General features: G+C 31.8%; 1 protein-coding gene across 2 annotated transcripts in view; it reads left to right on the top strand.

The window, feature by feature from the left end:
- Window positions 1-15703, top strand: part of Nipped-A (Transcription-associated protein Nipped-A) — a 375844-nt gene that overhangs the window by 39124 nt on the left and 321017 nt on the right. For both annotated transcript variants that reach the window (XM_075378320.1, XM_075378311.1), the window contains 2 exons: window positions 2657-2861; window positions 13530-13724. In XM_075378320.1, coding sequence (XP_075234435.1) covers window positions 2657-2861; window positions 13530-13724 — 400 coding nt within the window. The remainder of the gene's footprint in view (window positions 1-2656; window positions 2862-13529; window positions 13725-15703) is intronic.

Raw genomic sequence — 15703 nt, 5'->3', positions numbered from 1 at the left:
TATGGTTCACTTTTAAAATCTTTGTAGTTGATGGTTTGATAAAAGCTTTTTCCAGCTGTCAGTTATTATTACAGTTGAAGAAAGAGTAGTTGAGGAGAAAGTTATTAACTCTGCTATTATTGGATAATGAATGCTTGCTGCTGTTGTTGGATGTCCTCTGTTAAAGCCACAAGGAACGGAGGAAGGGTGACAGCCACAAGGAACGGAGAGGGTGGTGTAGCGACCAGACACACTACGAGGCGGGATCTTCTCCCCTCAGGGGGGAATCGAGATGCTATTGTTGGATAAAGATATTGTTGTATTCAGAGTATGCAAAAGAACACGTTTCATGGATTAATATTGGAAAAATTAAGTATTTATTTATCTATCTCTCTCTTCATTCGTGAATCTTTGTATCATCCTTATTTGTATAAAAAGAAATTTCTTAAAGATTGTTCTTGTTTTATAGTATAATGGAGGTTAATACATATCAATCGGTAAGAAAAAATATTAAAAAATGCCCTGGATCTTAGATTATAAGGTGTAACGTACAAAACTTCAAAACAAAATCAAGATTATGGACTAGACTAGTGAAATTTAAAACTTCATTTTATTAGTTTTGTTGAAGAATACTATTTTAATATCAATTATAATATTATTTTAACATGTTTTAGAATGTCAAATGCACACAGTCATAAACGTAAATCATCATGGAAACAAAAAGGTGCTGCTGTTCTGGTCAGGTATCTTATAAATATATGGAAATGATCTTGATAGTAAAGAAGAAAATAAAGAAAATAAAATTTTAAACTGATAAAAAAAGTTTTAAATCAATAAGTGAAAATACATATATAGAAATAGTTTGAGAGTGAATAAAATTTAAATGGTAATTTTGCTATTCTATGTAGCAAGCAATTCCGAGCTAGATGGCAGAGTGGGGGTTAATGTTTGGTATCTTAGAGAGGGGGAACCAGCTTGGTTAGCTCCTCCGCTCAAAACTGTCATCAGTACAGACATAAGTGAGCAAAAGGTTCCATCGTCTGTTGCACACTGTATAATCATAGTTTTTAACTAATGAAGGCATGAAACGCACAAAAATTTTAACTTGTTTATAGGTACAGTTTGGGAATGCTACACCGTCCCAGAACCGAGTATATACGTGGGCCAGACAATTTTAAGAGTGGATGAGAAAATGTAAAAACCGAAAGTTTTGATCGATGCCCAAGGTCAAACCTCACAGCTGTCAACATCTGTATCATTCAAGGGCTTATCAAAGGTGATTGTTGGTTTATTGTTGAAGAAATCGCTTCAGTAGTGGATATCAGCTATGACATCCGCTCAATCCATTATCACTAATCATCCTGACTTTAGAAAAATTAGTGCTCAATGTGTTCCGAGGTTGTTGACCAAAAATCAAAAACAGGTCAAGTTGGAAATCTGTGAGAGACTTCTGAATTGATTTCGACTAGAAGAGAACGATTTTTTGAGACGCATCATAACATGTGATGAGATATGGAGATATATACATGATATATGATATATACATGAGATGTGGAGACATATTACACTCCAGAGTCAAAAGTGACAAGTAAGGAGTGACAAAGGAAGGATGCGGGCTGCCTAGTGAAGGCCCAAACATGTCTGTCAGCCAGAAAAGTTCTTGCAACAATTTTTTTTTAATTCAAGGGGAGTTTTACTCATTGATTTTCTCCAGAATCAACAAACGATGAATGCGGCTTATTATTGCCAGCTGCTACAGTCAACAAAAGCCACCTACCAAAATAAAAGACAGGGTATGGCCATCAGAGATGTCAGCCTTCTCCATGACAATGCCAGGCCGCACACCGCAATTTTGACAAGGGATAAATTGGAAAAAATGCACTAGGAAACTCTCAACCACCCTCCCTACCATCCAGATTTGTTCCCTTGTGAATATCTTTTGTTTGTGTCCTTGAAAAAATTACTTTAAGGGGAAAACAATGAAGACGAGGAACGTGTGCAATTGGTTGACATCTTGTCCTCAAACTTTTTATGAACAAGGAATATTCAAGCTTCCAAATTGTTGGAAAAAATGTGGAGATCCTGCAGGAGACTATATAGAGAAATGATGAAGGTATGAATTGTGTATATTAATTAATAAATTTATTTTAAAAAAATTAATATTTATATGTGATTCACCCTCGTATGTAACAGCACATCTTAATAAAATGCAATATTTCCCCAAATATAATAACTGTATATTAATTAGCTTAAATGGAGAAAACTTCATATGAAATTTATTTTTAATATACTGTTAGTCTATTCCTCAATTATTTTATAAAAACACATTTTTATTAAAAAATTTTCCTTATATGTATTAATAATAGTTTTATTTTGATTTCATAGTGAAGGATTTTAGAGCGTACATTGCCCTGATTTATATAACAAAAAAAAACAGTGAAGGATGAGTGGAAAAATTTCAAATTTTTGTCACTTAGTAATGTAATAGTTATTGAAGTTTAATACATTCCTATTATTTAGGAATGGAATTTATATTCCTATTATTTAGGAATTATTTAACACAAACAGTTTTTATCTGTTAAAATTTGAAAAATACATCATATGAAATAAATATGGTGTCTTATAAGAAGTGTATTACATTTCTATTACTTTTACAACAGATTTTTAAATTTTACAGATTTTGTTCCTTATGTGAATCGCCTTTTTGATGAAGATATCTTATTAGGCCGAGGGTGGACAACTCATGAGTCATTGCGACCTCTAGCTTATAGTACTCTTGGTGATCTTGTACATCATGTTCGCATGCATCTTCCAATGTCTGATCTTGCGAAGGCTGTTCACCTTTTTTCCATGAATGTTCATGATGAGACATTACCTACTAGGTAAATTTGATATAATTCAGTTTCTTTTTTAATTTTAATTATTTAATTTTTTTTAATTATGGTGTGTTATCTTGAAATATTTTAGAATTTTTTTTAGTATTTTAATTTTTTTTAAATTTAACTTTGCAAAACTTTTTCTGGACAGAGCAGAAACTTATTTTTAGCTCAAAATATGATTATTAATCAGTTATGTAACTTTCTTTTTTGTTTTTTAAATTCAAAGATTGAATCAGTTATGTAACTTTCTTTTTTGTTTTTTAAATTCAAAGATTGGATTGTCTTGAATTATGAGGGCTGTTTTTTTCAACCTCTGACCTTGCATCTAAATAAACAAGAGGTAGGCGGAAGCCAGGTAAGCAAGTCATGCGATTATGCCACCCCCCTCCCCATTATAACCTCTGCCATTGCCAGCTCCATTGCATCAGTCTGAGTTGAGCTACAGGCACTTGAACATGACCATTATGATCGATGCTCCGCCAAGTGTGAGTTGCAAAGTGTGATATGTTTTCTGCAAGCAAAAGAATGTAGTAGCACTGCTGAAATTGTCGCAGAATGAGCCTAGTGTATGGTGAAAACTTTTTAAGTGATGGTAGTGTATAGGAATGGTGTAGGAAATTTAAAGAAGGGCAAACAGATATCCATGATGAAGGTGGGCAAGGATGCAAATCTGTTGCTACCTGTATGCCTGGTTGAGCGAGCATGTTGATGATTTTGTCAACGACAAACAGAGATTTACGATAAGTGAATTTCCTGCAGAAATTTCAAGATCTTCTCTGAGCACTTTTATGTGACTAACCTAGGATACCGGAAACCTAGGAAACCGTGTGCACTTTAGATCCCAAAAATGTTGAGTGACGATCACAAAACGTAGCAAATAGTATCAGCCTTAATGTTTTTCATGCGTTACAATAATGAGAGGGAAGAGTTTTTAAAGTCTATCGTTACTGACGATCAGTATGATAATCCACAAACCAATGAACAGTCGAAGCAGTGGATACACACTTTTGCTCCAAACAAACTGAAAAAGTTCAAACAGACACTGAGCTACAGGAAAAAAATAGCCATAAAGGTGAACACTTTTGGGACCATAAGGTGTCTTGTTGGTGGACTTTATGGAGCAGAGGACAACAATGATAAAGGAAGTTTATTGTGAATCTTTACATCACCTACGTAGATCAATCCAGAACATACGAAGAAGTATGCTCTCATCTGGCGTGGTTTTGAGCCACAACAATGCAAAACCACACTGTATCAATGTGACGCAAGACCTCAAACAATTCAAGTGGGGGAAGTTTTCAAACATCCACACCTAGCACCTAACGATTTTCAACTCTTTCAAGAATTGAGGTATGGTTGGGTGAACAACACTTCAACACCAATGAAGAATTTCAGGAGGCTATCAAGACGTACCTTGCAAACTTCTTTGAAAAGGGCATCATAAAGCTAGTGTCACGATGTGACAGATGCCTCATTTTGGCGATTATGTAGAAAAATAAGTTAGATACTACTTAACTTTTAGTAATAAAATCATTTTGTTATGTCTGTTTTTTATAGCCTATCTGAGGTTAAAAAAAAAAAACAGTTTCTCATTTATATATAGAACTTGGTTAAAAAGAACTTAAATGGACTTTGTTGTACTACAATTTTCTGCTGAAAATAGTTTATGTAATAATTTATATGGTTATATTAGTAATTCAAATTTACTGTGGAAATTGATTTGGTGCATTAATATAAGCAAAAGAATTCCTTTAAACATGTACAGAAATTCTTTTTTTTTTTTTTGAGTTACAGCTAGCAAAATATTTTGTCCTAATATTTCTGATCCTAGAGTAAAATGAAACCATAGTGAACTTCTTGAAACCCAAATTAAGAGGCAGATTTGATGGATTTATACTTTTTGCTTCCTTGTACAAAGTAAAGTAAATTGTGATCACGAAAAATTACAGTTTCCAGATTTCAACGGAAATCTCTATTTTGACCATTATAATCAATCCATTTTGACTAATTTTGGCATGGTGTCTGTACGTATGTACATATCTCACATAACTCAAAAATGATTAGCCATAGGATGTTGAAATTTTGGATTTAGGACTGTTGTAACATCTAGTTTTGCACCTCCCCTTTTGATTGCAATCGACTGAACCAAAAGTGTACAAAAAGCACAAAGTCCGAAAAAATTTGGATTTTGGACTTTTTCTAAACTGCAGTAATAAGCCCTCATTGAGAGCTTTTCAAAGATATATCATAAGTGGTACTTATTTTCATTGGTTCCAGAGTTATAGCCAAATAATATTTTAATTAATGAAATATTTCAGTCTTAGGGGAAGACATTGGTTCAAACCAGACTTCATCTCTTTTTTTAACTTTTTTTTTTTTTTATGATGAATCATTTTTCAATAACAAAAAAAAAAAAATATGAAAAAATATCAGAAGTAAAATTTTATGTACTTTTCATTTTAAAAAAATGTGCAAATATAATTTAATAGACGTAAAGGAGGTCATGTGTTGTCCAAATCAATTTTTTTTTACCTGTAAATTGAATAAGAAACATCTTATATCTGTAATAAATTCTAAGAATTTCGTTGCTAAGCCCAAAAAAGTTTAGTCAATAAATATACTTTTTAGGGTTTTCTATAAATGAATTTATAGTGCTAAATATTATTTAAAGAAATTTAGCTATTGATTTTGAAATATATAAAAAATTAGGTTTGAAAAAATGATAAGTTGTATTTAATTACTCAAAATGATCAATTATTGATAATTTATTTGATGCATTCAAAGTAGTTGTTCAGTGTCACTCATTTTGTTGATTTAAGCACTCCACACAAGAATTCAACAACTTCATCCAACCCAAAAGGAAACAGTCTGATTGCATGAAATACAGATCATGATAACCGTTTTACTGGTTTTTCTTTATCTTTCCATCAGTTATCATATGTATTACTTAAATAACCTGTAACATTACAAGAGAACTGGGGTAGTGCAAAACTACATTCCCAGTCTATTTGGAATGGGATTATCTTCCAAGAAATCAATGAGATTCATTTACAAGAAATTTAAATATTGTAAATCTGAAAATCTGGAGAGGTAAGAAAAAGGGACTAATGAGTTTGTCAACAAGAAGACTATACCACACATTGAACAAAAACACATTATTGGAAATGTGTAGTGGCAGTCTCATGTGGATTTTTCTCTGTTGAAATGTGGGTGTTTTGAAAGTTTGACATTTCCATTTCTAATGTCACAAGTCAGCTAGCAGTAAATGACTAAGGAAATTGAGATTGTGTGCACCTTTTCTAGTTAACCGTCAATGTAATTTGGCCCATTTGCTATGATCTGACAGTAATGTATTGTACACTGTTATGTGATAAGGGTATAAATTATACCCAATAATTATTCCTTTCATGATTTTTTTTAACTGTTATCTTAAACAGCAATGCAAACTACTTGCAAAGTTATTCATGTACTATACACAAAACTTAATTATTAATCTACTGTTACTCCTAGCTCATGGTATAAAAAAAAAATCATATAATTTAATTTCTTTTAAAGGTTCCTTTTGGTTTTTACTTATTAATTTAGCACTATACCGAAGATTCTATTTTAAATGTTTTTCTGTCACATTTTTGTCTGTTTTGTCTTGAATTAAAGTCAAATTTCTGAAACTTGTAGTTGTTTTCTATGATTGTGACTATTTACATTAATTTTATCAGAATTAAATTATCAAAATGTTTTCTTACTAGTATTTTTTATTAACAATTTAACAAAGCTAATTTAAAAACTAAAAAAACAAATTGTTTTTAAACTTCAATTTTTGAGCTTATGACAATTTTCTTGAAACTTGATAGTTCTAGAACTTTTTTATTCAATTTTTCAGGTCAAAAATCATGTACAAGGGTCATTCAATAATTAAAGAAACAAATGACTGTATAAAAATGATCATTAATTCAATACAATAAAACTAAGGCTACTTTTCAACATAAATCGCTTTTTACATATAGGTACATGCCTCATTCTTGTGTGAGCTTTTGTTTTCTATTAATACAGAATTTTTCACTTTGTTGTGTGAACCATTCTTGTAACACATTCTCAACCTGCTTATTGATGAAAAACTTGATGCCACATAAGAGTACCAATCAAAAAAAATCTAAAGATATGGATATGGCAACACTTCCAAATCCAACTTTAAATAGGTTCCCATGTCTTTTGAGCAGTATGGAGGCAGGCATTATCAATACGTCTTTTGAGCGAGAACTAGGATGTTCTTTATTTTCTAGGAGGAACTTTATTTTCTAGCATGTAACAATAGTACTCATGTTGATTCTACATTGTTCTTTGAAATATTCTCAATAAATTAGCCCTTCATAGTCAATCCCAAAACATTGTTAACATCATTTGACTGGCTGCTGAGTAGGTTTAGAATTTTTTTATCTGGCCGGCAAGCTGTTTCCATTCTGAACTCTAACATTTGGATTTCAGCTCAAAATGATGAATCCAAGTTTGGATTCATCCAAACTTGGTTGAAGAACTTGAAAGACTGTCTGTCCTTGCAAATAAGATAACTATTGTGATTTTGCAAAACATCAGTCAAAACTTCAACCAGTCTTCCACTATGATGAAAATCAGTGATACATATTTCCCCCATTTCAATGTATCATAATCAGTGATACATATTTCCCCTTGGCAGGTGTCCTCCCAAGGAGAGGACACCTGCCATGTGATGGATCAGTCCGCCACGCCACCTCCTCTGTACCTAGCTAGCCCTTAGGGGCTTTACTGGAGGTCATCTTCAGAAAGCCTCAAGACGTATTCCAGCCTGGCCACTGTCAAGATGCCACCAATCCAAATGCCACATGGAACATTCCCATCGATGTACTACTTAATATGAATCATATGAGCAAACATTTTACTGAGTCTTAAAGAAAACTACCCAGATTGAGCTGTGTAACTATGTGCAAAAATCCGGGACTATCCTTCTTCATTGCTTTTACAAAATTTTTCATTAGTCCTAGCTTGATATGGAGAGGAGGTAAAAATATTTTTTTTGGGTTCAATTAAGGGCTCATGAATAATGTTTTTCCCATTTGGAGTTAAGTTGTCTTGTTTCTTCTACTCTTTGGTAATATAATGTTTATCCCAGGCTTGGCTGTCCCATTCTCAAAGAAAAGACATTTACTTAGTATAGCCTAACTGCATGCCTAACAAAATATCTATAACTTTCAAATCACCACATATGTTCCAGCTATGTTTTTTATAATTTATTTTTTCAAGAACGTCTTTTATCATATCATACGTCTCTTTCAAATTGATGCAATAAGCGATTGGTATCGAAGGGTATTTGTTACCGTTGTGTAGTACAACCGCTTTTAAACTATACTTGGACGAATCTATGAAAAGGCGCCAGTCCTCAGATTTATGAACTTGTCTTAAGTGCAACATAAGCTCATCAATATTTATGCAATAAACCTGATTGTTTTCATCAATAAAGCACTGAGAAAGTTCTTTTTGTCGGCTTTGAAAGCCTGAAATTTTTGTATTTTTTGAAGTAAATTCCAACCTTGCAATCTTGATCCTAACAGTTCAGCTTGATTTTTTGATAAATTTAAATCCCTAACAAAGTCATTTAATCCATCTTGTGATATAAGATGTAGCTTATTGAAAGACAATTCCAAATCAAAATCATTGTTGTTTTCTTCAGTACTGCCTGATTCTTCATCGCAGCTTTCAAAACAAACATTCACGTGTGGCTCAGGAAGTGGAATAATTTTGCTGTGAGGTACAGGTCTGATTGCAGATTGCAATGAAGGATATTTTACAGTATGTTTAGGTTTTTTTTAGAAATTCCAGACACACTTGTTAAAGAAAAGTAACAATCGGTTACATGATTCTTTGCTTTACATCAAATGGCAAAGCCTTCTGTCTACCTTTCAGCCATCCTTTTGAATATACAGAACAATTATATATAGATCCCACATCTTATCCTGATCATCAATTTTACACTGAATGTACAAATGATATGCTTTTTTAATTAAAGGTGTAATGTTTTTCTACTTGATTTTACAGTAAACTCACCACATACATAACAAAAGGCATCCATATCATTTACACAATTTTGAGGCATTATGACACTGCACTGTTAACAAACTTAAGACAGCAATAAGACTGAACAAAATTAATTCATTCTTAAATCCAGCGCTCAACATAAGCAACACAGCTGAATTTTCAGTTACATGTTTTGATATGCACAGACATGATTAATCTTGTCCATGAAGCTCACTCTTCAGTATTAGATATGATGTCATAAAATGTGACTATGATATGATTTAATTCTTTTTCTAGTATTTTTTATAGCTTACAAATTATGTTAATAAAGTTAAACAATAAAAAAATGAGCTAACAAAATACAATATAGAAGCTTAAAATGCTAACTAGCCGTACGTTGAAAAATGAAAAAAAATCCTTTAATTAAAATTTAAAAAATTTTCAAAAATGGCGGGTGGTAGAAAGATTCTGAGTTCACATTTATTTTCAGCATCAAAAAACAGATTAAAATCATGTATTGCATGTTAGGAAACAAAAATTATGTATTATCGATGCAATCATTAATCATACTAACAACAGTAACAAAATACTAATAGATCAAAAAATACAAATACTAACACTGTAACTAAAACATAACCAAAAACCAAACCGACATTTTGAAATAAAAAAAGATAATAATGGAAATTCTTTTTGAACAGTTGATATTTTCTATGTCAGGGGTACCTACTTAAATGACATCAGACAGTTTCAGCTTAATTTAAACAGTAATTTTGCTATTCTGTGCAGCAAGCAGTTTCGAGCTGGATGACAGAGTAGGGAGTTAATGTTCAGTGTGTTAGAGAGGGGGAACCAGTTTGGTTAGCTCCCTCACTCTGTTCTGTTGTCAGTACAGCCATGAGCCATGAGTTAGTAAGAGGTTCCCTTGTTTGTTGCACAACATATAATCATAGAGTTTTTATCTAATGAAGGTGTTAAACCCGTGGAAATTTTAACTCAACTCGTATAAAGTTACTTAGTGGGGATGCTACATTGTCCCAGAACCTAGTGTATACGTGGACCAGACAATTTAAGGGTGGGCAAGACAGTGTAGAAAACGAAAGTCATGATTTATGCCCAAGGTCAAGTATCACAGCTGACAACATTCATACCATTCAGCTTACCGAAGGTGATCGCTGGTTCACTGTTGAAGAAATTGGATCAGAAGCGGGTATCAGTCATGGGAGTACTCAATCCATTATCACTGATCATCATGACGGCTTTGGAAAAATGAGTGCTTGATGGGTTGTTGACCGAAAATCAAAAACAGGTCAGGTTGGAGATCTGCGAGAGACTTCTGAATTGATTTCGGCAAGAAGGGGACGATTTTTTGAGGCGCTTCATCACTGATGAAACATGGGTCCATCATTACATTCTGGAGTCAAAAATGCTGTGTAAGGAGTGGGAAAGGAAGGATGAAGGCTGCCCAGTGAAGGCAAAAAACCTGTTTGTCAGCCAGAGAAGTTCTTACAATGATGTTTTTTAATTCAAGGGGAGTTTTACTCATTGATTTTCTTCGGGATCAACAGACTGTGAATGCGGCTTATTATTGCCAGCTGCTAGTCAACAAAAGCCGCCTACTGAAACGAAAGACAGGATATGCCCATCAGAGATGTCATCCTTCTCCATGACAACACCAGGCCTCGCACCATGATTTTAACAAGGGTTAAATTGGAAAAAATGCACTGGGAAATTCTCAACCACCCTCCCTACAGTCCAGATTTGTCCTCCAGTGACTGTTCTTTGTTTGCATTCTTGAAAGAGTCACTTGGAGGGGAACAATTTGAAAACAATGAAGACACATTGAGGAGGGTGTGTGAAATTGGTTGACAACTCATCCTCACATGTTTTATGAACAAGCAATATTCATGCTTCCAAATCATTGGCAAAAATTGTAGTTCATGGAGGAGACTATGTAGAGAAATGATGAAGGTATGAATTTTGTATATTATTTATCAATAAATTTATAAAAAAAATTACTGTTTTTATTTGATTTACCCTTGTACTAAATAAGTTTTCTGCTGTTGTCATTTGTTTCTTTAATAATAGTTGAACAACCCTCATAAAACATAAAATTTGCCTCGTAATTTCAGTGTTAAGAAATCTTTGAAATTACCTTTCAGCGTGCCTTTTTATTTTACTCTTCAAACAGAAATAGTTTCCTGGTTTCCAGATATATATTTGTGGGAATGTTTATGCTTATATTAATGTCCCAATTCAGCTCCTCAAGAATTGCTGTTGTATTCTGGTGTGTGTGTGTGTGTATGTGTATATATATATATATATATATATGTGTGTGTGTGTGTGTGTATGTATATATATATATATATATATATATATATATATATATATATATATATATATATGTGTGTGTGTGTGTGTGTGTGTGTGTGTGTGCGTGTACACCATAAACAGTTCTTATTAATGTGCACAACAGTATTTAAAATTCAACTTAGTTGTTGAAATGTTATTTTCAAGATTTAATTTTATATATTGCGTATAAGTTACTAATTTTTTCAGATAACAGAAAATCTCTCCATCTAATTCATGTTGGTGCTGCATACTTGACTTATAAAATCTTTTTTCTTTGTATTGTAAGAGGCACTAATGTTTAGTGGAAGTTAACATACATGATTTATTATTTTTCACTGGCTATTAAATATGAAAATAAAAAATTGTCAAAACCGCAAAAAATAATCTGCATTGTTAAATGTGCTTTCATAAGTTTATTTTAGATGTTAAGTAAAAAAAATAAATATTTTATATTTTTAGATATGTAATCTAAAAAATAAATAAAACAATGTAATAAGAGAATAAAATCTATTTTTGGTAGTTATCCCTGGTTCTTTGTAAAAGTGGCTATTCATCATAGTAGATATTAAAAAAAGAATGTAATACTGATAATAAAACCATCTTGCTCTATATAGCATGTAATCCCTTCTGCTGCTCGACTAGTTATTGAGTTGACCAGGCACTCATATTCAGGTTTTTCTAAAAAATTTTATTTTAACAGTAGAAAGGCCAAACAATTTTTTTCTGATTACTACTGCAGGCAGTCATCGGGATGGGTTGTGTATTTTCATATCCTGTGTCACTTTAACAAAACCTTATTCAGTAAATACTAATGAATTGATGTGTGTTAAAATTATTTACTATTACGATTTGTGCTGGTCTTAAAGTGGTAAATAAGTTAATAATTAAGAAACAGTCAAAAGTGTAGACTGCTTTATTAAAAAAAAAAATGTATAATTCTTCTTTTCTGCAACAGTAAATTGGTCTTCTTGATGGTAAAATCATATTTTTTTTTTTGCCTTTTGCAGTTTTTATGTTTATTATTTTAATTTTTATATTCTATGATTATTAACTTTGATTTATGATCTATAGCTGACACCAGTTTTTGTTGATATTATTATTGTTTAGCTTATACCGACAAACAGTATTTTAATAATATATAATTGTTTACCATTTGTCAGATTGAAAGACAAATTATATGTACAGTTTTCATGAAACTCCACAGTTTTGAAATCAAAAAAAATTTTATTGTCTTAGCCAGTGGTTCCCAAACCTTTTCGAGTCATGGCACCCTTTTCCATTTAAAATTTTTCCATGGTGCCCTACCCTGTAAAGTATGACACTCGTGAGTAAGAGATAAAAATAAATAAAACTCGTTATCTTTATTATTTGTTTACTTTATTAACATTAAGTTAATAATTATAAATGTCTTGGTTCAATTAGTTATGAAGCTTTTGTAGTATTTTGTGACACCCTGTGAAGGCCACAGCTCCCCGGGGCACTGCGGTGCACAGTTTGGGAATCACTGGTCTTAGCCATTCTGATTCCACAGATTTTTTTGTTTTTTGTGAAACCTGCTTATTATTTCACAGAATCAATTCCTTTGCATTGTAGAGCAAAAAAAAAAGGCTAATCATAAAATGACTTAAAATAAAAATTTTATCTCTACGTTTTTTTGGACCATACACATCAGTATAAAAATAAAAACAAATAATTTAAGTTTGTATATGGAAATGTTGCATGTATATCACTCCATTTCCTACCAACTTCTTTAGTACATTTCTGTATGGATATAACTAAAGTATCATTTATCACTAATTTCTAGACATTTACCATTCTTTCTTTACAATCGCTTTTTATTCAAATATGTAGGATTTAGTGCTGCAAGAGAGCAATTAAAAGTGTAATAGAAATTAAATTTAAAAAAACTATTTGAAGATTATTTTTTGTTAATCCTTGCATAATTTTAAGTAAATACTATGAAAAATTTTCTGTAAAACAATTTTTTTACATTTTTTTTATTTTGTCTGTTAATCTATATTTAAATAACAGAGATTGGATTAGTATTTACTTAATTTTTGCGTAATTAAATTAAGGTAAAAATATACACCTGAATTGTATCATATTTGAATGTTGGTTTGACATTAAAATCTAAAATAATTTTTTTTTTTTTATAGAGTTTGTTTTATTAAATTTAGTTTGTGCTCGTAGTTTATTTGTTATGGTCTTAATTATTTTTATAATTTATATTGAAACCTTCATATTAATTTTTTTTTTTTTTTTTTTCATTATTTGTAGCATTCAAGTAATATCTTGTAAATTATTACTTAACCTGGTAGATTGCATACAACAACGAAGCAAATCTGAAGCAGCATCTGGTTCTGGTACTGCTACACATTCTGGTCAGGAGTTATTAATGCGAATGCTTGAAGTTTTTATAGTAAAATTTAAAACAGTTGCTAAACTACAACTTCCTGTACTTGTACAGAAATGGTAATTACTTTGTTTATTTCTGTAGTTTTTTTTTACCAAGAGAGTGAAAGAGGAACAATGTGTGTATGTACATATACACAAAAAAAAAAATATATATATATATTTGATTTTATTTTTTTAATTTCATTAATATATAAACTATCTAGTACAGAATATTGAGATACGACATATCTTACCTTAATTTTACCATGAAATTACTAAATATATGTTTAATAGAAAAATATTACTGGGATGATATAAATAAAAATATGTATTAGTGGAAATGTAAAATTAAATAGAAATATAAATACAAATAGAATTTCAATTTGTTAAAACATCAGACAGTGTTTGAGGTACAGTCTTGCAGTCAAAATTGCTACAGGTAGCACCACTCACATAATACACTATGCAACTTTCATTACTTTAGTATCTTTAATTTTTGATATGCAGTTTAATTAAATATTTCAATCATGACTGAGGATGCGGGATCCAGTGAAATTTAGAAACTTTTTTTCATTATAAAATTAAGGTAAGACATGACTTATCTCAATATCCTTGTGTTTGCTGGTTTATATTAATAGAATTTAAAATTCTATTAATATAAACATTTAATCATTCCAGTACTGGACAGCAAAATTTACTTATATCTTCATAATACAATTCAAAATTTCAAAACATAAAACAGTTTAGAATTAAATGATAAAATTATTAGAAGAATATATTTTAATGTAGTTGTAAAATTCAATTCAAACTGGACACAGGCTTCCACGAAAATCAGTTATTTGAAATTAATATGGTAAATTTAACTTATCTTATTACTGTGTTTTAGTGGTTAACATTTCATATTGTATGTGTACATACATATATATATATATATATATATATATATATATATATATATATATACACACATATATATCACGTGGTATATATATACACCACTTGATTCAAAAAGTACTTCACAACTTTAAAAGCATATAAAAATTTATGAAATAAGTTACAGATTTAGTTGAGGTCTTATTTCATAGAAAAACACATCAAGTTTGTCACTCAACATTCACTTTGGTTCAATATGGCTTCCATTTGTAATGCAACACACATCTCACCTGAAGTCAATTTTATTCCAGACTGTAGCCAGCAAGTCAGGCATTCTCTCTGCAGCTGGGGCATTAATTAGAAGTCTTAGCTCAGGAAGATCAGCAGGCAAAGGTAGTACATAAATCTGATATTTAATGAAACCCTACAAGAAATATTCTAGTGGGCTCAAATCTGGGGAGCAATCAGATCTTCATGACCAATCCACCAACCTGGGAATTGAGTATCAAGAAAAGCTGCAGCTGGGATTTCAGCTTTTTCCTAATTTAAAGCCGAAGGTAGAATTCCATCATCGGCTTTAAACTGTAATGAATAAATAAATATAAACTATATAAAAATAAAAATTTTTACATATAGATTTGAATCCTGCTCTATGAATCATGAGACCTTGCCGTTGGTGAGGGGGCTTGAGTGCTCAGGGATACAGAGTAGCTGGACCGAAGGTGCAACCATATCGGAGAGGTATCTGTTGAGAGCCAGACTAAGGAATGATTCCTGAAAGAGGGCAGCAGCTCTTTCAGTAGTTGTTAGGGGCGTGAGTCACAATGACTTAAACGGCCATATCAACATCACTCAGTCCTCTGAGTACTGCGCAGCTGAAAGCAATAGAAAACTACAGCTGCTTTTTTTCCAAGAAAATGTGGCTCTCTGCATTTTCACATAGCAATAATGGAGGCGCCTTTCTTGGTAAAATATTCCGGAGGTAAAATAGTCCCCCGTTCGGATCTTCGGGTGGGGACTACTAGGGAAGGGGTCACCAGAAAATTAAAAAATAACATTCTACGAGTTGGAGCGTGGAATGTTAGAAGCTTAAAAAAGGTTGGTAGGCTAGAAAATTTAAAAAGGGAAATGGGTAGGACAAATGTGGATATAGTAGGAATTAGTGAGGTTCGGTGAGAAGAGGA

This window comes from Lycorma delicatula, chromosome 1, assembly GCF_047948215.1.
Source record: "Lycorma delicatula isolate Av1 chromosome 1, ASM4794821v1, whole genome shotgun sequence".
Taxonomy (NCBI): domain Eukaryota; kingdom Metazoa; phylum Arthropoda; class Insecta; order Hemiptera; family Fulgoridae; genus Lycorma; species Lycorma delicatula.
Note: the sequence above shows the minus strand (reverse complement) of the source record. Positions and strands in the feature narration are given on the sequence as shown.